The sequence below is a fragment of the Heteronotia binoei genome, chromosome 7 (assembly GCF_032191835.1).
Source record: "Heteronotia binoei isolate CCM8104 ecotype False Entrance Well chromosome 7, APGP_CSIRO_Hbin_v1, whole genome shotgun sequence".
Classification (NCBI taxonomy): domain Eukaryota; kingdom Metazoa; phylum Chordata; class Lepidosauria; order Squamata; family Gekkonidae; genus Heteronotia; species Heteronotia binoei.
Genome location: NC_083229.1, coordinates 118,679,292 through 118,704,716, shown reverse-complemented (window position 1 = coordinate 118,704,716; position 25,425 = coordinate 118,679,292). Strand labels below are relative to the sequence as shown.

The window sequence follows — 25,425 nt, the reverse complement described above, 5'->3', positions numbered from 1 at the left end:
GTTGTGAAAGTCAAGGTTTAGGGCAAACAGTAATGTGGATTGAAGTATTAACTCTTCATGTATCATAGGGAAGTTAAAATAAGGCCACACGTGGCCCAGACAACTTGGGCCTTTTTTATTTATACATAGGTAGTATAGCAGCTGTGAGAATCAGAAGTTTGCAATTACTTGGTTACGGTTGAATGTGCACAGCTTTGCTGCACAAACAAAAAAGCAGGGTTTCAATCAATATGGGAGCAAACATGTTATGGGTGCGCTGTCATTTTACCTTGTAATACTAGAGGCTTTACAAGAAATGTCAAGGCAATTTGGCTTCGTTAACCAAATAAGCTCCAGTTAGAATCAAGAGTTGGAAGGGTCCTCCAGGGTCATCTAGTCCAACCCCTTGCACAATGCTGGAAACTCACAAAAACCTCCCCCCCCCCCCCACACACACACATCCAGTGATACCTGCTCCATGTCCAGAAGACATAGTGCTCTCTTCCAGGTCCCCCGACCAGGGCATCCAAACAACTTGCACTCAGTCAGCTAAAATAAGTGTAATAATAAACTTCAAATAATAAGAATCTAAGCAAGAATGTCATAGTGTTACTTGAAAGAGTACGCTGAAGGCCTTCACATTCCCCTGAAAAGCTGGGTTGAAGAAAAGTTCTTAGACTGTTGTGCTAAGTTGAAGGCAGCTTCATGCATGCTTTATAGATAATCAGTGATTGATGACAGTTATGGTGTGGAATAAAAGAATGCAATGCAAAGCTAATTAATCATAGTTTCCCACGGAATGCCATTTATTTATTATTTTGGCTTTCTGCAGAACTGTCAGTATGTTGAACAAATCCTAGTTAGTAAAAGACAGCTTCCTGGTTGGTTAAAAAGTTAATCTCATCAATACATTTTGGTTTTTAATTTTTCTTTTCCAGAAATAATACAGCACACAGTGGTCCATAAGAAACACAATGGGAAATGCCCTCTTGCCAAGTAGGTGTTGTTGTTGTTAAGAAAAATGTGTGGATTTATCAGTATTTTGATACATGTATTCATGATGGGTTCCTTTGATGGGTTTAGAATAGTTTACTCGATCTGTTAATCCAGAAGTCAGCATTTAGGCCCTTCTAAGACAGGGCGTGTAGAAAGTACAAAGAAATGACTGTAGAGAATATTTTTCCACAGCTTTGCAGGTAGAGTAACAAGAGTGCCCAATTTTTACCTAGGACGTATGCTCCATTATCCTCTGATGTCTTCAGCATGATTGCAGGGCTATCATTCATTATTGTCTATTTGCAGCAGCTCTCCACTGTTGCAGGCAGAAATCTTTCACATCATCTGATATGTGCTCCATGTGGCTGGAGATGTTGGGGATTGAACCTCTGGACCAGGGGCGGCCAAACTGTGGCTTGGGAGACACATGTGGCTCTTTCACACATATTTTGTGGCTCTCGACGCCCCCACTGGCTTGTAGAAGGCATTTGTCTCTTCAGATGCATTCTCCAAGCCAGCTAGTGGCTTGGAGAACGTATTTAAAGTTGCTTTCTTTCCGCCTCTCCCTTCCCCACCTATTTTCCTTCCTTCCTTCCTTTCTCTCAAACATCTGACATTCATGTCTTGTGGTTCTCAGACATCTGATGTTTATTCTGTGTGGCTCTTAACCCGTGCTCTGGACCCTTCTGCATGCAAAGCAGATGCTCCACCACTGAGCCACAAGCTCTCCCTCAGACCCACCTTAGGAAGTAATTTCTGCCTTATGTAACTTTCTGTACTTAACAATCAATTAGGAAAACCCAAATCTACCTTTGAATGGGTAAAAAAAGTTACATATGTCCTGTAACAGGCTCCCATGGACCACTCCCTGTTTATCCTGTGTCTGCAGATGAGTCAGAAACACAGTCTGTTTAGAAAAGTGTAATGAAAAATGTTTTTGCGGAAAGAAGATAGTGGTTTATGTATATTTTGGATTGAAAGCGTAACAGTAGTGAGAATGTTATGTATTCTTTCATAATAGTGCAATAAACACAAAATGCTGTGCCATGGATGGCTTCGATACAGCACATTCTGAACACAACGGCATGGCAGACTGGAGAAGGAAAAGCTGTGCTATGCAGCAGCATCCAGAGCACTGTACACTACTTGATCAGGTATTTTCATAATGTGGGCCTCCACAACTTGTTACTTAATAGATGTGCAACATCGTATGAATAGCTGTGGCACTACAATGAATTTAAGTAACCAATTCAAGTGATTTTAATTTTAACTTTTGCAGTGGAAACTTCTATCCGTTGGCTTCCCTGTTCACAAAGAAGAGATGACAAATGTAGTTTTGTACTTAGCCAGGTACATGGGGCTGCTTAATAGAGGAGCTGAGCAATGGCCATGGTCAGGGCTATTTTTGTAGCAGGAACTCCTTTGCATATTAGGCCACACCCCCGATGTGGCCAATCCCCCAAGAGTTTACAGGGCTCTTGGTACAGAGTCTACTGTAAGCTCCAGGAGGATTGGCTACATCAGGGGGGCATGGCCTAATATGCAAAGGAGTTCCTGCTACAAAAAAAGCCCTAGCCATGCTGCAGCAGACACATGGAGTGCCAGTATTTCCTATGGCCGTTTGGAATGTTGGCATGTGTTCAGTGTTTGTGTGTGGCTCTTTTTAACCTATATACTGCTGTTCCTCACCTGCTCCAGGGGAGGAGTCATGTGACCCAGCCACCATGGGTCACATGATGCTAGGCGCACTGCAGAGCGGCCTGTCTGCCTGTTCCTTGCTCGCTGCCCTAACTGGCACCCAGAGAATTAGAGACCACTGCCAGGCACACAGAGAGGGGAGCACCACCCCTGGCTCGCCTCCCTCTCTTGTGTCCTGCTCCACTGCCAGGTGGCTCCTCCATATCACGTGACTCCCTTCTGGGCCTCCCTCCCTCCTTGGACTGGAGAGTGCATTGGCTGGCTCATCTATTTGGATTACTTAAACTACTGGTAATCTAATTAGCTATCTAATTAAGTTCCCCAACCCCTGCCCTACCACCCAAAATTTTTTTGCTACTGTTGCCAAAGCCAGGAACACTGCATGGACTACTTCTATATTGCTTTTGTGCTGGATAGTATGAATTGTAACAGGCAAAATGATCTTGGAAGCCAAGGGCTACCAACAGCCCCCTCCCCCCCCACCACCCTTTTGGCTGTCTGTGACTTGAAGTTAAAGTATCCAACTTTTTTGTACTATAACTGTATTTACTGAAACTGATTAATTACCTTTGTGTAATGTTCGGAATGCTTTAGAATGTATGTTTTTGAAATTGTTGTCACCTGCTCTGAGCTTGTTTCAGGGAGAGCAGATTTTGAATAAATAAATAAAATAACTCTTACATTTTAAGCAACAGTAATCCTGTCAACTCTTTTTTTTAATGAGGCATGTATAAAAGTTACAGGAAACAATAACTGAGGTTATAGTACACTGAATCAATAAAATGCAAAAAATAGATTAATACAGATTTATAAAATACCAAATGTAAAATACTTTAACAGGATTAAGACAGGTTGCAGCTGGGCTCTGTCATTCGCATAATGATAAAAAAAACACTGATTTCGATACTACTTTTAAAGTATTGCATATTTCTATAATGGTTTGTTTCTATCTTTAATCTGTGTTCTTGTAAGCCACCTTGGGTTATTCAGGAGAAAGAGGCAGGTTTCAGGAGAAGAGGCAGTAAATAAGTATCCATTTCTGCTTCAGGAGGACAGTTTGTATTGTTCATCGTCTGTCTACTGTGCAGCCCTACTTTGGGACTGTGCACGCACAGGCCAGCTGCAGACATTTTATATTCTAGCTTTAGGCTCCAAGAATAGGTGCCCTGCCTCTGGGAATGGCACTTATGTGGGTTTTCCCACTGAATGCATCATGTGGCCCAGGGGCAGGGACCCCCATTATCTCATTCCGTTGTGGGGTTTTTTTGCTGCTGTGAGAATAGATCACTGTTTCTAGTATTCCATAGCTTGCTCTTGGTCACTGTTGCTCTGTTTAAGGCCTTTTTGCCTCGACATCTTAGATTTTCTATCTGACATGATGGTTGTTCACCTCTGGTTTTTTTAGCACTTGTAGTCCCTCTGACATGGCAACTAAAGCGCTCTTCAAGAAATGCTTGACCTGCAGCACCAAAATGCCCCATGCAGACGAGCATCACCTCTGTTTGACTTGCGCTGGTGAATCTCATAATGTCACAGCCTGTACAATCTGTCAGTGCTCCACACTGAAGGGCAAAGTCTGATAGAGCCTTGTGGTTGACAACAGCTCTTTGGGAGACGGCTCTCCTTGTCTCTGCCTGAGAAACTGTCAGTATAATCTGCACAATCCCTCTCGGTTCTGACCCTTGGTTCAAGCTCCGGGCCTCCTTTGATTCGGACAGTTCTGATGGCATTGACTTTGAGGTCCAGCTCCAATCTGGATAGTTATGCCTCTTGCACAGTGCCTGCTCTGAGACGGCCCAGTCAGTTTTGCCCTCTTCACAGGGCCACACGTAGGAGTAGGCCAGGTAGGGAGACGCCTAGGGTACTACCTGGTTTACAGGGGTGCCACCAGGCCATGCTCCTCCAAGCCCACCTTCCTTTTGGAGGAGAACGCACCCCACCTGGGTGCTCTTGCCTTGAAGACTGCAGCTGGCTGTGCACATGCAGTCCCTGCACAGAAGACATCTATGAACAACACTTACAGGTAAATGCAACCCTATTTTCTGAACAGGTTAACTTTCTCATGTATGTGTAACTAAGTGTCAGTATGGTTATTTTGGCCTAAGCAGAAAGCTCCTGATCTGCTATTTTGTTTTCTAGAACTCAGGAGAGAAAAGGAGTTTGCCTGCTATGAATAAGAAGAAAGGAAAGCCACAGTCAGAAAAGTAGGTTTTAACTTTCAAAGTATACTCAGTATCGCTTGGGCATTTAGCAGTAATGTAGCTGTTGAACATGTAAAATGAATTTCGATTTCTTTTAGTGTAAAAACTGATCTTGTTACATTTTTTAAAACCATGGATTTGATGCTCTTAGGTAGGATTTAGCCTACCATCCTCAGAGGATGTGTGGATTTTCACTGCCTCCCAGCTATGTTCCATTCTCCATCTTCAGGGTGCCAACCTGAGCCACATGTCTTTTTGTCCCTGTGGGTCCTGAACTTATAGAAATCATTCTTTCAGGAGTTGACTGCTGAAGGGAAGAGGATGTGGGGAAAATCTGAATTTGCCCGTGTTTTCTGCTGACCAGAAGCATGGAGGTGTGATCTGATGGGAAGCTCTTTTAAAGGCTTAGCTGTGCCTGACTGAAGGAACCTTTTCCTGGCTACCCTTAGATGAAGTCCTTGGATGCATGGGTTAACAGAGCCTCACATTTCTTAGTGGCTCTTTATGAAAGGTGTTACGTATCAGGACATTGTTGCTCTGTTTAAGGCCTTATTGCCTTGACGTCTTAGATTTTCTGTCTCACTTGATGGCTGTTCACCTCTGGTTTTTTTTAGCACTTGTAGTCCCTCTGACATGGCAACTAAAGCGCTCTTTAAGAAATGTTTGACCTGCAGCACCAAAATGCCCCATGCAGACGAGCATCACCTCTGTTTGACTTGCATTGGTGAATCTCATAATGTCACAGCCTGTAGAATCTGTCAGTGTTTTTGTCGGGGTTGTTTGGGCCTCTTCAGTCCCTGTAGTTTGGAGAGCTGATGAAGTGGGTGGAATTTCCTGTTCTGGTTGTTACTGAGGCAACAGACTAATCATGCTTAAGGCCTGCTGAGCTTCATTTTGCCACTTGCTCTAAGAGGACTGCCTGGATTCCAGGGTCAGAACTGATTCTCTGTTTATCTCAGCTCCCGTTGCTCTTGCCAATGCCTTTTTCTAAAGGCTGTCTCAGTGACGCAGCAGCCTTGGTTCCCCGACTTTGCTGCAGACTCTCAGTACTGATACTTAATCCCAAAGGGTTTTCAGCACAGGTGCCGTTTCAAGCAGAGGTGAGGCTTGCGATTGCCATTTCCATTGGGAACTCGGAACCAGCCAGCATGTATTATTTTTGAAGGCAAGCCTCTTATCTTGATTCTATGGTAGCCTTTGGAACCACCAACAGTGGTTTGGGTCTCATTGGTAACTTCTGTTTTCCCCTGTCCATGATAGGCCTGCATCTCTAAACCAAAGGCTTTTTTGGAGGCAGATTGTCCAAATTTGGTTTCATGTATTCCCACACTCCCTTCTTCCCACCAGGGGATGGCACTGACTCTTCCCTGTTCTCATTCTCACTGCTGCTTTTGGGAGACAGTTCTTATTTCAGTGTGTTTCAGACGGCCTCAAGTTATTCATATGCAACACCAGTTGTAGCAAAAGCCAGTGTGGTATAGTGTTGTAGGCTAGGATCTGGGAGTCTTAGAAGTTCAGCAGTTGTACTGTTGCTTATTAGTTATCTTCCTTATTCTGGGGGGGGTTTTTTTTTGTTTAAAGAAAAAATTTCATAGGCTAGCCATCAGTTTCCTTCAATTTCTTTTGGGAGGGACTGTGACTCATTGGTAGTGCATCTGCTTGGTAAGCAGAAGGTCCCAGGTTCAGTCCCCGGCATCTCCAACTAAAAAGGGTCCAGGCCAATAGGCATGAAAAACCTCAGCTTGAGACTTTGATGAACTGAGGGTCTGATTCAGTAGAAGGCAGTTTCATATATTCATATGTTGGGAGGGACAGTGGTTCAGTGGTAGAGCATCTGAAGGTCCCAGGTTCAATCCCTGGCATCTCCAACTAAAAAGGGTCCAGGCCAATAGGCATGAAAAACCTCAGCTTTAGACCCTGGAAAGCTGCTGCCAGTCTGAGTAGACAAGACTGACTTTGATGGACCGAGGGTCTGATTCAGTATAAGGCAGCTTCATATGTTCATATGCACATTTAACAAATGATATTAAATGGGGCTGAAACAGCCTTGGGGCCCCTCAATAACTCTCCCTTACCTAGGATTGAGCATTTAAGATAGCAGCAGCATTGTCTAATAATGCATAATGCCACAGATGTTCAGTATCCAGGAGACATAATTAAGAGGCACCCTCTGATCACTTCTTGGGTAGGTGGAGGTTCCTGTGGCTGATTAGGATGGATAAGCGACCCTCTGGAGGCTTCTTCTAATGCCAAAGGTTGCGTAAATGCCACTTGACTGAGATTGCTTCAGCAGCATTGCCAAAACCAGTCACACTTCTTCCTTCCCCATTCATAGTATCCTAAGGTAAAATAGGGTGTGTATTCTTTGTCAGTGAACAATCCTTCAGGTTGTTTTTGCTTCCTTTTGACTAGGAGCTTATGAGATGGAGCAGAGGCTCTCTTAGAAGAAGCATAATCCTGACCTGATATCGCACAGTAGACACAACACTTCCCTTAATTGAAAGGTTTTTCTGCAAATTGAAAGACGGGCTTCTGAATCTCCTTGTTTCTTTGCCATTATGGTAGTTCTGGTGGTTTTAACTTGGCTTTGCACAAATTTCTCCCCTTTGAGGTATTAACGGAAGGGTCTTCATCTGAACTCGCTATAAAAATATTTGCAAAGGAGGTGCTCCATAGCACATAGATGCTGACGTCTTAAGCAGTGCTCTAATTACAGTTGCGATTATAGTTTCTACAAGCAACGTCCATATACTGAAGTCCCCGGAACTTTCTCTTGTTGCCTTGGCATCTTGCTGCCTGGAATGTAACATACTAGCATCGTATTGCTGTGAGAGCTTACTACTAATCCCTTTGATGAATCCTTGTTTCCCTCTCAGAGATAAAGTAAAGAAAACAGACAGCAGGTTAACCATCAGAGCTAACTGTGTAAGAGTTGCAGAGAGTCACCACTTCCACCCAGGAACAGCAAAAGGTAGGAGATTTATTTGAAGAATCTTTTTAAATATAAAGGAACACTTCATAGCACGCTGTTTGATCTGTATAGTGAGTAAACATCTAGGTGCCATGTGTATTACATTTGCCTTTGGAATAGGTATGCAGGGTGTTGAAAACTATGATGGCTAGATCTTGCAGTATTCCCTTAATTATATAATAAAAGTCTACTTCCCATCATTAAAGTGCACATTGTTAATCTTCTGGAATAGACTACCTAATATATTTTGTGTCGGGGTCTCTGCAGTCCCGCCCATGGTCTCCTGCTTGCGCGTAGCCGACTCCAGGAACATTCTAAAGGTTTAGCCGGGAACCTGGCGATTGTCTCTTCCCCTCCTCCACCCCTGTTGTTCTTACTGGGCAACTTCTGAGATGGAGGATGGGCCCTTCCCTGCACAGTTCTCTCCTGCGATAGCAACAGTTTGGAGGGGCCTGTTACTAGTGAGTTCTTCGACCAGTTATTTTCCTCTCAATTTAAGTTGAGGTTTTCGTATTTCATCCAGATAGAGGGGGCAACATCCTTCATTTTTCTTGCATTGGTGTTTTCTTCTAGTTCTGAGTGCCTATGGTACAGGGGTTCTCGTTTAAAAAACAAACAAACCTGTTCCTTGGGAATAGAAGAAAACCTAATTTGATTTGTCTTTGAAGCATAAGGTAGGCCCTTGTCCATGTTATTAGAAATCCTGCATGCATAGCCAGACTTAGGGCATGGCTCTGGAAAAGGCCTCAGTAGCCAGGGCCCTGTTTGATTTGTGAAGCTTCCGGTCATGCCTACTGTCTAGAATTACGTGGTGGTGTCTCTGCCACATCCATACTTCTGCATGGACCACCAGATCCAAAGTACAGCCTGATTCTGTGGGATTAGTACCTAAGCAGTTGATCATAGGTCTTGCATCTGCGCAAGCTGAAGGAGGAAGCAAAAGATCTTGGTGCACTGATGCTTTCTGACAGCTTGTTTTTCCACTGGTTGTTGTGCAAGCAAGTCAGGCCTTGGTTCCTGATCAATCTCAGCTGTACCCTAGGAGTGACAGACTACCATTCTGGTAGCCATACTATTCAATCCCTCTTGAACTGTCCTTGTTAGGCTTGAATTCTTATTGCATCTCGCTCAGATACCCTCTCCAGGATGCCAAGGTGCATCAGATGTTCAGGCTGAAAGATCCTTTCAAAGCCATCTGTATTTCTCCATAGGTCCCCTCTCTTCATTGTGCCTGGTATCCTTAATGGGTAGGCACTTGTCCACTCATATATATGATTTGATTCTTTATCCCACCGCTTTTGGCTTATGTAGTTTTGGAATCATAAATGCCAGGAGTGTAATTAGGGGAACATACCACACATCATAACCCCACGTGGATATACAGGACAGGCAGCTGTGGAGGTATATCAAGATACCTGTGGGACAAGCGTTCATTTCACTCTTGGGTCTCTGCGTGGAGGAGTGATACTCACATTTATTCCTTCCTGTTTCTAACATGGATCTGACAAGAATTTAGGGAAATGGTCAACCTTTCCCTGGAGGTCCCTTGAATTCTTCATTTGTACACCTCTGTAACAGTATCTTCAGCAAAATTTGATGCTGTAGATCACTTCCTGACACAGTGGCTTCTCTTCCTGGTTTAATGACTTCAGCGTTGGCTTAAAGTATTTAAATCAGCAGCTGCTGGGTTAGAACAGCCAACTGCTTAAAACCACAATGGCCACCTGTGTGGTAGTAGCACAGTGATCGCTTGGGTTATAGTTCTCATGGAGCAATCTCAGCACCTTTTATCCCAGTGCCTCCAGATGAAGCGGCAGCTTCTGTTGTAATTGAGACTCCAGTTCAAAAGGATTGTGTGCGTCTCTAGGTGAGAAGGCTAAGAACAGATGAGAGAACGAAAAGCAGAGCGGAAAAAAGTTCTTTGTTGAAGGGGAGGAGATGCCTGCTGGTCCCATGAATATGGCCTGCATGCGGTTGTGCCTCTCTACTTTAGAATGTCATTGCTGATTTTTTCTCCTGATCTGTGGAATGGGAAAAAGCAAGTTTGGCACAGTCTAAATGTGCAAAAGGCATTGGCTTTCTGTTTAGTAGCGTTCGTCAATTCAGGAATGGGGATGTGTGGCTCCAAACAAATTGGTATTTTTCATATCTGGGTATCAGGGATCCAAAAGATAACAGTATTCCCAATTTCCTGGGTTCCAAAAAGCAGTAAGTATTCAGATCCAGGTGGGGGTTTTTTGGCGGGGGGGGGGGGGCGGATTCCAATTTTTTCAGCTCCATTGATCCCTATGCGGAATCTTTTTTGGGGGGGGTGGAGGGGCTGTTTTTAAAGTTACTGGCCCCAAAATCGCAACAGAGCTGCTGTTGCCTCTCCTTTTAATAACCCCCCAATTTCAAGTGAATTGGACCAAGATGTCCAATTCTGTGGGCCACTGCCTTCACCATCCTCCATTGATTTCTATAGGAAAAAAGTTTAACCAAAGAATTGCCCAAGCCAAACAATAGGAATGCCAGCATGGTGTAGAGCAGGGGTGGCCAAACAATGACTCAGGAGCCACACACGGCTTTTTCACTCATATGGTGCAGCTCCCAGAAGCTGAGGAGGAACGTAGTGCAGGCTTACTCTTGAATAAGTGTGCATAGCATTAGGACCTCAGTCAGCCTCTGAGTTAGGTAAGCGGCTGTTTCCACCTTATGTGAAGCAGGGAAGGAGGGGGAAATAGGTAGGCTTGCAAACTCTTTTCCTCAACCACAGAGGTCACCTGAAGTAGTGAAAGAGAGGGCGAGAGCCAAGGGGGTAAGGTGAGCATCTAGGGGAGGGAAGCTGCTGGCTGCCCCGCTGAGTCCAGTTGGGTGCACCACCCAGTCCAGTATTGAGAGTTTTAATAAAGATGTGTGTAGTATTTGTTTATGTCAAGCAAGTTTGGCAATCCCTGGTGTAGAGATTAAGAGCAGCGATTTATAACTTGAGAATCTACAGCTATGTCAGACCCAGGAATCTCTGCCAGCGTATTACCCGAGAATTGCCTGAGCCCAGCCTAACAGGAAAGCTGCTTGCAAACCCAGTAAGTGTAAAAATTAGAATTGAGCCTATGTACAACCTGAACATTTAAAGCAGTGTCAAGCCTGAGAAATCACCACAAAAGCAAACCTGATACTAAACAACTTGAGCAAAGACCACAAATTTGCAAGTCAACAAAAGCAATTTAAAAGTGCATAGTTGAAGATGGATCAGCTTGGGAAGCCAATACCAAGCCTGGGAAGACACAGACATGGGGGTGGGGGTGGTAAGGGGACAAAAACCAATCCTTGGAGCCTTCACAAGCTGACTCCCAGTACTTCCGGCTGATTCCAAATATTTCTGGGATTTTTCAGTACCCATTTACTGCTATCCTGGAGAATTCCAGATACCTTGAATATATAAAAAAATACTAGTAATGTATTTTTCAGATATATATTCCACTCAGATATACCCAAATGCACATCCGTATTCAGGAATGTTATTTTTTTTCCTGCACTGCTATTGTAACTCTTGCTATTCTGACCCCAAGAAGGATCTGTGAGGTCCCTTCATCCTCCCCAGAGATTTCTGCTGGCAGCTTCTGTTACAAGCTCGCCAAGCAACTGATTCATCTGGACTCAAGGGTCATTCTACCATTACAGCAGCCATAGCATCTCCATATGTAGGAAACAAATGCCACTTCGGCTGCCTCATCCATGCTTTCCACCTCAGCCAGTTATACCCTAAACACACAACATTTGACAGAGCAGTCTCTTGGGGAGGGATGGTGGCTCAGTGGTAGAGCATCTGCTTGGTAAGCAGAAGATCCCAGGTTCAGTCCCCGGCATCTCCAATTAAAAAGGGTCCAGGCAAATAGGTGTGAAAAACCCTGGAGAGCCGCTGCCAGTCTGAGTAGACAATACTGACTTTATCAAAGATTTTAGGTTTTCACGGCTGGTAACATCATTAGGGTTTGTAGAATCTTTCGGGCTCAAGTGCCGTGTTCTACTGGAGAAAGTTTTCCTACCAGACGTTTCGTTCTCAGCTGTGGAGAACATCCTCAGTGGCGTTGCAGCTGGAGCAGGCGCTCTGACCTTCTTGGCTGCTGTGCATTGTGCTGTGCACTTTCTCCAGTAGAACACGGTGCTTGGGCCCGAAAGATTCTACAAACCCTAATGAATACTGACTTTGATAGACCAAGGGTCTGATTCAGTATAAGGCAGCTTCATATATTCATATGTTCAGCAGTCCTTCATCACCAGTTAAAAAGGACACCTGCAGTCTCTTCCAGAGCTTTTCACCCTGTGTGAAACTGCAAATAGACTGAAGATTAACAAAGGTATTAAAATTTCATAAATATATCAAGTAGTGCAGTATTGTAAAAGGTGTGTTTTAGGATAAATCAATAAAAATAAACTTAAGCTTCTTAAGGACGTTATTGCATACGTTTCAGTTTTCCAAAACCTTCCATTTCCCCCGTGACTTTAAATTTTGAGAAATTTTACATTTTTATCTATGCCAGAGGGGCAGACAGCATTTGAACTGGTGTGAGTTGTGGCAGAGCTGGTGCTGCAGGGAGGTGGCCGATATCTGCCCTTTTCTCCCCATTGGCTGCATCTTCCCTTCTGTGCATTTAAGACTTTCCTTTTGAACCTTGGGAGTGGCATTTTAGTAGGCAGAAGGAGGAACTCTAGTGCAAATAGGGGGTTGGCCATTAAAAAAATTGTTTAGGTGAGCTCATTCTTTTTGTCTTGATGAAGAATCCAAACCATTATTTTATGACAGGAAGATTAGTTAATCAGAGTTGGAAATCCCACTAGACATCCTCTACTTTTTGTTTGTGCTTAAAGTAACCCTTTGAAACTCTGAGTATGCTAATGTATCATAATGTAAAGTGCTATAAGGGTTTTTAATTTTTACGATTTATATTTATGTGTGTGAATTGTGAAATACAGTCACATTAGACAGAACTGTTTGTAAAGCAGTACACTAAGATGCATCAGTATTGGGTGAAAGATTCAGAAAGACACAACTTTAATGCATACTGATCTTGTAGTGTTTGGCAATAACCTTGCTGATATCAAATTTCTTCTAGATTCAAATTTAGACATTACTATTGGACATGATACATGCGGAGAAACCTCTTCAGAGAGTTACAGTTCTCCTTCTAGTCCACGGCATGATGGAAGGGAAAGCTTTGAAAGTGAAGAAGAAAAAGACAGAGGTTGTATTTGTGGCGCATGTGTGTGTTTAAAATACTCTTGACGCTCACAGACGGTGATACACTAGAAGAATACTTTTAGTACTCTTCGCTTTTCATTTGGATTAATGTTCATGGTAAAACCTCAGGGGCAGACTTCCACACCTTTTACTGTGGTATCATTAGGTAGAATATGATAAGTTCAGAATTTGGAGCTTTTATGTACAGAATGAGTCTCATTCCGAGATCTACCATGTCTGTGTCGCTGTCAGTAGCTCCTCTCTCTAGCTGATTCATGACTGTCTTCATAAGAACTACGTATCTTCTAAAAAACCTGCATGCTGGCCCCTGACCTAGATAGCCCAGGTGAGCCCAGTCTCATCAGATCTCAGAAGCTAAGTAGGCTCAACTCTGGCCAGTACTTGAATAGGAGACTTCTTTGGAACACCAGCAGGGCAGGAGCAGGCTTTATTCAGCCACCTCTGAACAGTAGGGGTCAGTCACCAGAAGTCACTATGACTTCCAGCCCCCAAAATACCAGTATGCTGCATCTAGCCTTACAAAGCTTCTGTTGTTCTTCATGGTCTTTGTACATCACACTGATTGGGCGGACTCAAGTATGTCCAGATTCAAACTGGAAAAACTAAGCTTAAGGAGATTTGGGGGGGGGGGGGGTTGCACTGTCTCCACCTACCTGTAAACAAACTCAGAGAGTGGAGTCATCTTCTTGCACAGTACTTCTTCATTCACTGCACTGAAGACATGAAGAATTTCTGTCTGTACTCAAATGAGCTAGGCTGGGTTTTTTCCACTAATTAGAAGGAAGATAAGTGGGAAAACAAGTTTTCAGATAGTGGTTTCTCATTTTCCAATCTCCCCGCCCCCCTTTCCTGGATTGTGAGACCCACTCTTTTTCTGCTCCTGTTCATGGAACAGAAAACGACCTTTTAAGCATTGCATCTTCTGTGAGGACAAGTGGTCTATTAGAGACAATCATGCCAAGTATCTGATTTGGGAGAATAGGATCGGGTTGGTTCTTGTCATTGAAATTCATAATTCAATCTCATCATATTTGACTGTCCCAGCTTCACTTTCTCATTGACAATCCCTTGACACTGCTCAGCCTCAACCCCAGCATCATTTGCTTGCTTTGAAAGCCGCTGGTAAGTTGAGCCTTTGGCTTTGGAAATGGCTGTCCCTTCTTCATCAAGGAAGGATTCAGTTAGCTCCAAACACCCCTCTAAATGTAAACCTTCCCCTTCCTCTGACCCGAAGCAGGAGGGAGTAAGGACCATTAGAAGCTGACTTTCTCACCTTTACTGGTGTCCACATCAGCCCCCTTGCCCACGCCTCCACTTTCAGCCCAGGGTCTTCTGACCGCTGCAACTACTCTCAACCAATCTGTGCACTCTTCTGTTGTTTCCATATTGGAGAGGTCCCAGGCTGTCCTTCCCACACCAGCACCCTTCTTGGCTGTGGTGGAAGAGTATGTTGGCTCAGCTTCTGAGGGACTTGTTGAACGCACCTTCTGTTGACATGTTGCCTCTTCCCGGATGCACTGATGCCATTCCCAGAAGAGCCCGTTATGACTCTCCCCTTGGATTGTGGAACCAACCCTATTATGACTGATTGTCATCCCAAGAACCTTCACCGGGAGGCAGATGTCGCCTTCCCTACAACTTTAGGGGCTGCTTGCACTCATGGAGTCTTCACCATTCACTGAAGTACTGGTTGAGGTCCTCTCATTCTTGGGTTCACTGAGACAAGCGCGACATGCTGCCTAAACAGCACTGCCCTCGTTAGAACTGACTCTCAACTTGCTCAGAATACCTTCTGTCCTTGCCACTCCTGTTATGTCTCAAAACAGTATGCTGGTCCTTTGAGGAAACCTTTTGGGACTGACTGTAATTGTTTTGTGCCTTCTGTATACCAACCACCCTTGCGATCGGAATCAGTACCAAAATCTTGCTTGTTGAGGCTGAGCATCTCCTGCACTTCAGGACCAAGATGCGCCGCCTTGTCTCCCAGCACTGACTGTGAGATGGCTTGGGATCAATACATCCAAAAGCAGCCATCTCAAGACCAGGTATCCTTGCAATCTCATCCTTTTCCCCTGCCTGCAGACAGAAGACCTCTTCCTCTCCAACAGGCAGGGACAAACTTTTACTGTTCTGAAGCTTTGAGCCTCAAGATAACCAGCTACCTCATTTCTGTGTCATGCTGCTGATGTCAATGGGAAAAAGAAGACGCTATTACTTGGCCATTTCCAACAGAACCAACTTCTCTCAGCAACAAAACAGCAATTCAGCTCTGCTGGCTACTTTGCAGACTGTAGAGTCAAGTCACTGGCAAGTTCTGTCACTTTATGCAGCCATGCCTAGCTGAATTCTCCGTCACTAACAGTAGAAGCCCAAATCTGCATACAGGACTTCCCATTCAAAGGAGAAGGCCTTTTCTGCTCCAGAGTGGTGGGTGATGCCTTCAAGTATAGGAACTCAAGTCCACTGCACATCTGGACCCTGATCTCAGGGGCAGAGCTCTTATAATTGCCGATGTCAGAGACTTAACCTTCATCTCTTCCACTTGCAGTTCAGCTACATCTTTCTCCAGGGTGACCTTCTGTAAGTCACAGTTGGCATTGCAGCACTCCCAACATTGCAGTGCCTTCCCAGTGCTGCCCTTGACTATTTCCCTCACTCCCTTTAGACAATCCTGTACTTCACAACGGTCTTCCAATGTAGGAATGCATTGCAGATGTTGCCTGTGTTTGTAGCATTATTTGCATCTGTTATGCTGTAGAGCAGGGGTCCTCAAACTTTTTAAATAGGAGGCCAGTTCACTGTCCCTCAGACTGTTGGAGGGCCGGACTGCCGTTACTGTACAAGGCCGCGGGCCGTCAGTTCTCCGTCTTCTGCATCTCTCTCCCTTCCCCACACCACACACCCCGTCCTGGGAACTCACCTCACCTCGGTATCACCTCACCCTCTGTCTCCGCCGCCTCAGCCCAGTGCCGGAAGTGTGCATTGCTAACGCAAGTTTAGGTCGAACGTCACTTCCGGTCTGATTTTGCCATAACCCGGCGAGCCGCATAAACGTCCTCAGCGGGCCGCAGGTTGAGGACCCCTGCTGTAGAGTTTCAGGTCATGCCACCCACCTCATTTGTGATTCCACCCTTCCCTCTGTCCTGGAAGTCTCCTCTTTGCTTTCAAAGGTTGCTATCAGTCCTGCTTCAGCTTCTCAAAAGGGGATGAGAGTCTGTCATGCTGCCCAAGAGGCTGCCATCACCTACTCCTGATAGGTGAGCCGTTGCATCCTCAACATAAAGGTTTGGATAGTTTGCTTGGGTACCATTCTGCCCCTTGTGGCCAAAAAACATGTTTTTCCTCAGTGGATCTTAAGATATGTACTTCCATATTGGAATTGGCCCCCAGCATCATAGGTTCCTGCCTTCTTTGCAAGAGGTCCGTCCCACTGTGAGGCACTTCCATTTGTCTTGCTGGTGGCACAGCATATCTTTGCCAAGTGAATGGTGATGGTGATGACTCATCTTTTAATCATTCCTCAATTAGGAATAGCCATCAACACTTACATTGGTGATTAGTTAGTTGTCGAGAGATCCCAAAGACCTTTTCTGAGACACCTTCACGCTCTCCTTCGCCTCTTCTCCAACTGAGTCTAAAGCTGAGTGCTGTAAAATGCCCGACCCTCAATGACTTGATAAAACAAGTTTATAGGGATTGTCATCTTGTTTGATAACTTACTGGGGCCCCTCTTCTTTCAGACAGAGCCCTCATGGTTATCCATCTGGCACTCCGTTTCGTTCAACAGCCCTTCCGACCCACCCTGTGGATGTAATGCCTGCTGGGTTTCATGGTGCCTGCTACAGCATCAACTGGTTCAGTGGAGCCTTCAAGCCTATCCTTCATAGCCAATCTTGAATTCTGCATGTTCCTACCGTGGTCCTCATCTCACTGCAATGATGAGCATCATCCAAGCACTCAGGGAAAGCGTCCCCTTTACTTCAGGGAGTCTGGATATTCCTATAACCAAATGCTGTGTTATGAGGTTGGGACGTTCATTGTTGAGACTTTCCTTCAGTCATTCATGGATTGCCCAAGAAGCTACTCTCTGCATTAGCATCCTGGAACAGTTAGCAGTCCACAAATGAATCAATGTATTCTACTCCATCCTGTGCAACTGGAAGGCTCCACTACTAAAAAAAATTGGCTACCGTTCACCTTGCCTCTGGTGAGGAAGATCTTAACTGGCAGACTGGACAGTATGGGAGGAAGACAGTGTGATGTCATGGAATACAGGGTTCCTGTATGTTTCCCCCTCTATCTGTCAAGATCACATGGGATCTGACCAGTGGTATACTTATCACCCTCTTCTGGCCTCACCGTACTTCATTTCCATCCGTTCTTTGTCTAGCCAGAAGGATTTTTCTCAGCCTCCTATATCTCCCAGGATGGAGACCTGGTTCTACAGCTAGATATTATTGAGCTGAAGCTGACCCGTTGTGGAGGACCTGACCCACCGCTACACTACCTCTATCGTGTCCTTCTGAATTCCAGGAAACAATCCATAAAGATTTCTCTACCAGCTGAAAGCACTTCTGCTTGTACTTGTCCTCTCCAGGTCTGGATCTTGCATAGTGTACATATGCTAGAGTGTCTTCTATCCTTGCATGAATCGGGTCTCACTATCTCCTCGCTTTGTGTGCTCCTTGTACTAGTTCTCTGTACTGTTCTGCTCTCCCAGGCCTTTGTGTTCTTTGTTCTTGATCTACGACATTTTTCAAAGGTTTTCTGACACTTTGTCCTCCAGTTCCTAAGGTTCTTCTCCTGTGGAACCTTTAGTTCTGTCCAGTGTGCGAGTGAACTCTGTGAGCTGTCCCTCTGTACCTTCACTTGCACCCAGACAAGGTGATCCTACTCCCCGGTCCCACCTTTCTTCCAAAGACATTCAGCTCTTTTCACCTCAACCAACTCATAGTGCTACTGGCATTCTTCAAAAATCTATCCTTGGAAGGGGAAGGAAGGCATACCCTAGACATGTGCCAAACCCTCACCGCCTATCTAAGCACAGTGGCAACGTTTTGTATATATCCTCATCTCTTTGTATGCCATGGCGGCAAGAAAAAGGGACTTCACACACAAGCTAATAGATACCTTGGCGCATCTCCCTTTTCTACCAGGTGGCACGAGCAACTGTGATCAAACAGGTTGCTTTACTAGGGCTGTGTCTAGTTCTACAGTTTTTGTTCAGGGCATACCTTTTCAAGATGTCTGGAAGGCAGCAGCAGCCTGGTCACAGCCTTCAACCTTTGTACATCACTATTTAAACATTCAAGAGCCTGAAAGGACACGGCTTTTGCTCAAGCTGCACCAAGCACCTTGTTCCAATAAGACATGCCTGTTTCCATCTTCAGTGGGAACTAGTAGAAGTCACCTTGCTAGTCTTACCCAATCAGTGTGATGCACGAATCCATGAAGAAGAGCAGGTTGACTGATGTTCTTTGAGCGATGGCCATCTGTGCAGTCACACAACCCGTCCACCTTCCTTACAAGCGGGTGCTTCTTTTTTCTCTCATGCCATGTTTTTGGGAAGAAGAACTCTGTGGGAAGTTCAGCTCCACCCTCTCTGTGTGCGCACGTTGCCATCAGGTGCTCCCAGTGGGTGCAGCCAGTGCTGAAAACTCCCCGTTAATCTTAGCACTAGAAGTTTCTCTGGCGTCAGTCTGTGCATGCTCAGTTCCTGTCAACGTGACTGTACCCAGAACCTGCTCGAAGAACACAAGTTACAGATAAGCAACCTGTTCTTTTCTACACTTTTAAAAAAATCTTGAACCTGTATTCAGAGTGACTGTCTTTGCTAACCCTCTAGAGCAACAGGTAGCTAGCTTCTAGTTGCTTATAGTTTTGCCATCTACCTCATATAACCTTCCAGGTTTCACTGGCTTTTTTATTAATCTTGATTTGTTATCTGAATGTAGAGAAGAGTACTGAGAGGGGAAAGCAGGTGATATGAACACTTTGCTCAAAGCTGGTCCCCCCCCCCTCCTCCGAAGCTTGGATTGTTGTACAGATTCTGTCTGTTCTTGAATAGATGCAGCTTTTATGTCAAATATTTTGTATTTCAGTTTTAAATAATAGACTTTCAGCAGTAAATGGTTTTAGCTTTTTGCCTTCAGCAGTTAAAATTGGATTCTGTGTATTTGTGCATAACTCTTCTGTAGCTCACTCAGTGGACAGTTAATGCCTTAGATATTTCTGCCCAGAGCATTTTGAAAAGCACATTAATAGTGACAACAACTTGCTTTGTGTTGTCAGTTGTGGCACAGTAGTACTGCAAGTAGTAATACGTGAAAGTTTTATCAGTGCAGTTTCTGTGGTGTCTGTTCTGATGCTTTTTTAGTCTGGATATATGAATTGTGGAGAGTGCAGGGCTTACAGGAATCAGACATCCAGAATTTGTAAGCAGCTCTAGTTGACATGAATAACAATCTTTGACCAAAAGTTATCCGGCTAGCCTCAGCCAGGGCCTTTCTGCCCTGGCCCCAGCCCTCGTGGAACTCTCTGCCAAGTAACATTGTGCCCTGATTAAGTTTCACAGGCCACGCAAGGCAGAGAAGCCTTTGGTTGAGGGCAGTGATGGCTTTTACATCTGCCTGGCACCCGCCCCCCGCCCCCCAGACAGAAGGTTAACATTGCCATCTTCTTAAATTGTTTATTGTTCCTGGATGTTTAAATACTGTATTTTAATGGTTTTAACTTGTGTTCTGTTGTATATTGTATCATATTAGATTGCTGTGAACTGCCCTGAGCCCTGCATAAGTGGGGAAGGGCGGGGTTTAAAAAATCCCTAATTTAATAAATAATTTTTGTCACCGTTGTACTATATCCCAGGCGCTCTTACAGCAGTCTGAGGGGCTTAAACCTGGAAACTTCTGAAGCCGTGGTTGTTAACAGTTTAATGATTCCTTGTTTTCCCACACAGACACAGACAGCAATTCTGAAGACTCTGGCAACCAGAATGTGTTGAGATTTACCGCTTACGGCACTGGAGATGTCAGCAATTCACCTGCACATATTTCAGTGAGATCACAGAATGGAAATATGGTAGAAGATCCTCTGAGTTCACAGTTCCAACATATTTCCTTTATGCACTGCGTGACGCACAACGGTGCACAGAAACCTGAGGCAGCAATTCCGCCATGTATAGCTCCTGACGGGAAAACTTTGGGAATGGTTGCCGGCGGTCCTGTTCCCGTTTCCCCAATGAGGGAGCCTGCAAACTCCGCTGTCAGAATTGGCTCAGCTGGCGAATCCGAAAAACACGCCGCTTCCTCCCCTTTGCCAGCTGCGTTCCTTCCACCCGCAGTCCAGCCAACAATGCACAGAATGAAAATCTCTTCGCCACAGGCCTCGTCTGATGGTTGCCCCATGAGCAGTCTGCAGCAGCAAGCAGGGAATTTAAGCATCGGCTCACCTAACACTGCCTTTCTCCCAGTCCACAACCCAGGTAACTTTCCAGGACCTGCCGTTTCTACTACAGACCCAATGTCCAAGCCCGCATCCCACGCTGTGGGCCTAAATCAAGTGGTGCCTCATGTTGAGGGAAACGCAGGAGCGATCCCTCAGCCTTCCAGTCTAAAAGTAGTCGTTCCCGCAGCTGGCCTCTCGACAGGACTTCCACCCGCTCCTTTTACCATACCAGTGACTCTTCATACTTCCAGTGTGTTGCCCAATCAGAGCACAGCTGTGCTGAACACCATCGCCTCCACGCCGCCTCCATCCTCCGGACTGTGTGTGAGTCAGGTCCAGCCCACCGTTCCTCCAGCAGTGCCCACCCACACGCCAGGACCGGCCCCTAGCCCCATCCCTGCTCTAACACACAGCACTGCCCAGAGCGACAGTACCTCCTACATTAGCGCTGTCGGGAACACTAACGCTAACGGGGCTCTGCTATCTCCACAGCAGCCGGGGTCTGGGCTGTGTGGGTCTTGTGGCCGCAGATGCGGCTGTGGGACCAACGGCAACCTTCAAGTTAACAGTTACTTTTATCACAACCCACTTCACGGACAAGTCTACAGAGTTCCACCTTTCATCCCCCTGCCGTCGCTTTGCAATGGTAGCTACCTCAACCAGCCGCACCAGACTAACGGGACGCAGATCCCTTTTTACTTGCCTCGGGCGCCGTATGCAAACGGGCTGATGCACGACCCGGTCATGGGGAGCCAAACCAACTACGGTATGCAGCAGATGGCAGGATACGGGAGGTTCTATCCTGTGTATCCGGCTCCAAATGTAGTTGCCAATGCTAATGGATCAGGGCCCAAGAAGAACGGGAATGTGTCCTGTTATAATTGTGGTCTTAGTGGGCACTATGCACAGGACTGTAAACAGTCATCCATGGAGGCCAGTCAACCAGGTAATCATAACTCCCCACACAGTTGCTTCTGACTTCACTTCTCTTATTGTCCCCGCTGCCCCCGTCCTGCTCTCTGTGGTTTGTATGACTCTGTGTGATTGGCTGCGATACCCATTTTGTAGTTTGTGATAGGCCCAGATACTTTCATCATCCTAATGGAACAAAGGGAATTTTCACTGGCAACCCTGTGAGCTTGGCTGTAGCCTGTCTTAAGGGGAAACAAATCGGAACCAGCTTAGTATATTTCCCTGGCTGTTAGAAGTTGTGCTGCCAAAATGTGACTGCAGAACCCAAAGCTGTCAGAAACAAACCTTCTGGCTTTTAAACGGATCACTTAGACATTTCATATGTTGGCCATAAAATTGGCCATTTATACCTATGCATAACTAGATATTCAGTTGTCTTTCTCCTCTGTCTTGGTAGAGCAGAGATATTTGTTACAAAGGGTGTAGATGTGCATACACGTGAATAAGCTATTGAAGTTAAGGGGTGCCATCATTTGCAGTTTGCAGATGATGAAAATATATATATTTGCTTGTTTCAGGCATATTTGCATCCTGAGAAATTTGAGAGGAACATTTCAATTTGGTAGCCTTGAAATTCTGAAGCTGTCTGCTCTTAAGACCTCACAACTTCAGGTTTTTAGCATGTCATTGAAATGGGTGAAATTATTTCTGAATTTCAGGTCTAGTGTACTCTTATTTGCTTGTCGTTCATTGTGGAGAAATGTTCTTAGAAGGTTTTTTTTATTATTATTTTCAAACCAACTTATAGGTAGTCTGTACAAGCCTGCCTATAGATAGTAAAATAGCCTTTTGGGAGAGTATGTTCACTTTGCTGCTTTGTAGCTTTTTATAATTTTATTCTAAGTGTAAGCAGTGACTTAGTAAGTTCTTTTTCCCGTTCTAGGCACTTACAGATTGAGATATGCACCTCCCCCACCCCCTCCTAATGATACGTTGGATTCTGCTGACTGAAACCAAGTAAACATTGCCTACATACCAAAATGAAGGCTGGGAAATCTGGGGAATTCTTTGGAGTTGAGAGATTCCTTGTGTGTGTGTTTCGTTGTTGTTGTTTTTTTTAATATTCTTTTGCATTTTTCCCCCCCCATTGCTCATGAACTTCTGTTCTAATACGAAAGAAGAAAGCAGTTTTGCTCCTGGTCTGACTCGCATAAAGTGTGTTGCTATCTCAGCCAGTCGATCCGATGAGCATTTGAATGACTAGACTTTTGCACTGAAGACATAACACATGCAATGTTTACTTCATTTTGACCTCTGACTACACTGGTTGAACAGCCATATGGTTGAAAGGAGAAACTGGGTCATTCTTTCCCTCCCCCCCCCCATGCTGCTGAGTCTTCTCCCCCCTCCCCCTTGGCTGGGTCTGCCGTCTCCCTGGGACTGGGTGGGGGGGCGTTCAGCCATTTATGTAGATCCTGCCCACAACACTAGTAACTGATTTGCTCTGTCTGTGAACCCAATGGGGACGCTGGTTTCTTGTTAAACTGAAAACCCTCAACAGTGCATATGCATTCTCTGATAAATATATAGCTCTTACGTGCCTCAGTGAAAATACATAGGATGGGGAAGGCTTAAAACAATGTGGACTTTAAAACTAATTTCTGAAATAAGAAATAAGTTGAACAAGTTTCTTTAGTTTGTGTTTATTTTTTTCTGTTGATTCTATTTCAAAGTGGGGAGGGGGGTGAACGGTCTGAATGCCTTCTTAGTTTGTGTGTCTGCATTTGTGATGAAAGTTGGCAGTGAGTACCTTTTTTGTACTCTAGTTTGTCAGAACAAAAAAAAAATTACTTGATTTAAACTTTTCCCCTTTTGGCTATTGCGGTGTTGTATTTAGAATGTAAAATGGCTTGTTTCAATCTGGACAGAAACCTACCTGAATTCTGCAGATCCGAATTGGGTATTTCTATGCCAGAACCAGTCTACCAAATAGCAATGTCACTTTCTTATGACAATTTACCACTGTGTGATCACGGTATAATGTGAAAGACTCCAATGAGTGTGAAGATTGATCATGTTTGTGTCACGTCACCAAGTTTAACGCTGCTGTATTTTATTTCTAAAAGCCAATATATCCTAAATTGCTTCCAGGTAATATTTTTGGTTTCTTAAATGCACTGAATTTATCTGGAAGAAGACTTCTGACTGTTGAAATGAACGCTGAACTACCACAATTTGTGTATCCATAGGTATTAGCATTCCTCACAATTCATAGCAGAAATATAGATTTTACTTATTTGAGAAAATTAGATATACATGCAGCAAAACAAAACCCACTTTGGGTTCAGTCAACCAACTGTTAAAAGGAAAAAAAAAACTTGAAAACTTGATTTACTACATTTCTTCATAGATAGCATTTATATTTATAGCACCAATATATTTTGAAATTGTGGGAGTTAAAGGGGTAGATGAGAACTTTAATTTAAAAAAAATTAGCATAGGAAATTATTTTGGTTAAAATATTTTATTTGCTCTGGGTATCTTGGACCATATTAAAATAAAATAACTGCTTCTGAGTTTAGTGAGGGTGTGGAAACACTGGTGGACTCACATTCTGAATTATCTGCCAGTTTATGGGGCTTATTTTATGATTTAAGATACTGTACTGTAAATGGGAGGTACGTTGCCTTCTCTTTATTTGTATGTTTACCATATACTTTGATATTTGAAATGTTATGTACTGGAAAGGTCACTTATATTTCTAGAACAGATTGGATTTTATGCAGCATTTTTCCTTGAATTAACAGCAATAAAAAGGGGGAAAATCACGTTTGCAGATACTGTACTTAATTATTCATGACAGCAAAATTGCCCGTTTTCCCGGGTGAAGGCTGAAATATTATCAACTTTCCCAGCTCCAAAGATTCTAAGCAAAATAAGCTGCTATTGGATGGAACGATTCACAAGTTAGGTTGGGAAGAGCAAGAATAATTTCCTAACGGAGCTAATGTCTAGCTCAGGCTGGACTAGAAATGCCCAAAGAACATTAGCTGATAAGTATTAGAGATGATGCTGGGTAATTGAGCCTTATTACTGGGGGGGAGGTCTGTTCTCACATTGTTCCTGGCTACACAGAAGGCTTCCTCCCCCACTCTCAGTTCAAATGTTCACCTTAATCTGTGGTCTGCTCATTTTCACTTGTGTGATTTTCTAAAACAAAAACCTGGTTGACATATTCAGAACTCTGCTTCTTCGCCTTCATCAAAACAAGATGCGTTGGAGGGATCATGTCCTCATGGAGGGGTCTCATTTACTTGCAGGGCTTTGTTTTGTTTTATTTTAAAAGTAGTCCAATCTATTAAACATACAGTATGTGATATACATAAACGGTCAGAGACGGTATTATCAAATATCTAAATTAACAAAAGGGGGGTGGGGTAGGGAGGGGAAGTTTCATCATATAGTTACCATAAATACAACATAGGTGCAATCTTTGGGATCTCTCCATATTTTTGCAAGTATTCTAATATTGGGTACCAAATAGTAAAAAACAAACATCAGTTTCCAGTTCCACAGGCTTTTTGTTCATGTCAGTTAATTTAGCCATTATATATATTTTCCATAATTTTGAATGCCATAAACTTAAAAGAGGGAGCAGATTCTGATTTCCATTTCTGTGCTATCACCAGTTTGGCTGCATAAATTAAAAAGGTAATTCGTTTATTTATTTTCCTTAGATTTATAACCCACCCACTCTGCAAGTGAACTCAGGGCGGCTAACAGTCATGTTAAAAACAACAATTTCAGTTGCAATTTTAAAAAGCAATAAAACTTGAACAAATAACAACTTAAATATTTGGTGCTATACAAGAATTTTAACGTAGGCGGATCAGATTATATTGTGATTAATAGAGGCTATTTTAATTACAGGGCTTCGTTGAAACATGAGCAGACTGTGCCCCAGTCTCCTCTGTGGTAAA

The 25,425-nt window shown here is 44.2% G+C and overlaps 1 protein-coding gene across 1 annotated transcript in view; it reads left to right on the top strand.

The window, feature by feature from the left end:
- ZCCHC2 (zinc finger CCHC-type containing 2) overlaps positions 1 to 24,273 on the top strand; it is a 57,931-nt gene extending 33,658 nt beyond the window's left edge. Inside the window, exons 9-15 of the mRNA XM_060244370.1 lie at positions 918 to 975; positions 1,997 to 2,129; positions 4,813 to 4,877; positions 7,751 to 7,845; positions 12,942 to 13,070; positions 20,046 to 21,479; positions 22,389 to 24,273. Coding sequence (XP_060100353.1) covers positions 918 to 975; positions 1,997 to 2,129; positions 4,813 to 4,877; positions 7,751 to 7,845; positions 12,942 to 13,070; positions 20,046 to 21,479; positions 22,389 to 22,456 — 1,982 coding nt within the window. The 3' untranslated portion in view covers positions 22,457 to 24,273. The remainder of the gene's footprint in view (positions 1 to 917; positions 976 to 1,996; positions 2,130 to 4,812; positions 4,878 to 7,750; positions 7,846 to 12,941; positions 13,071 to 20,045; positions 21,480 to 22,388) is intronic.
- Positions 24,274 to 25,425: the final 1,152 nt, after the last annotated feature.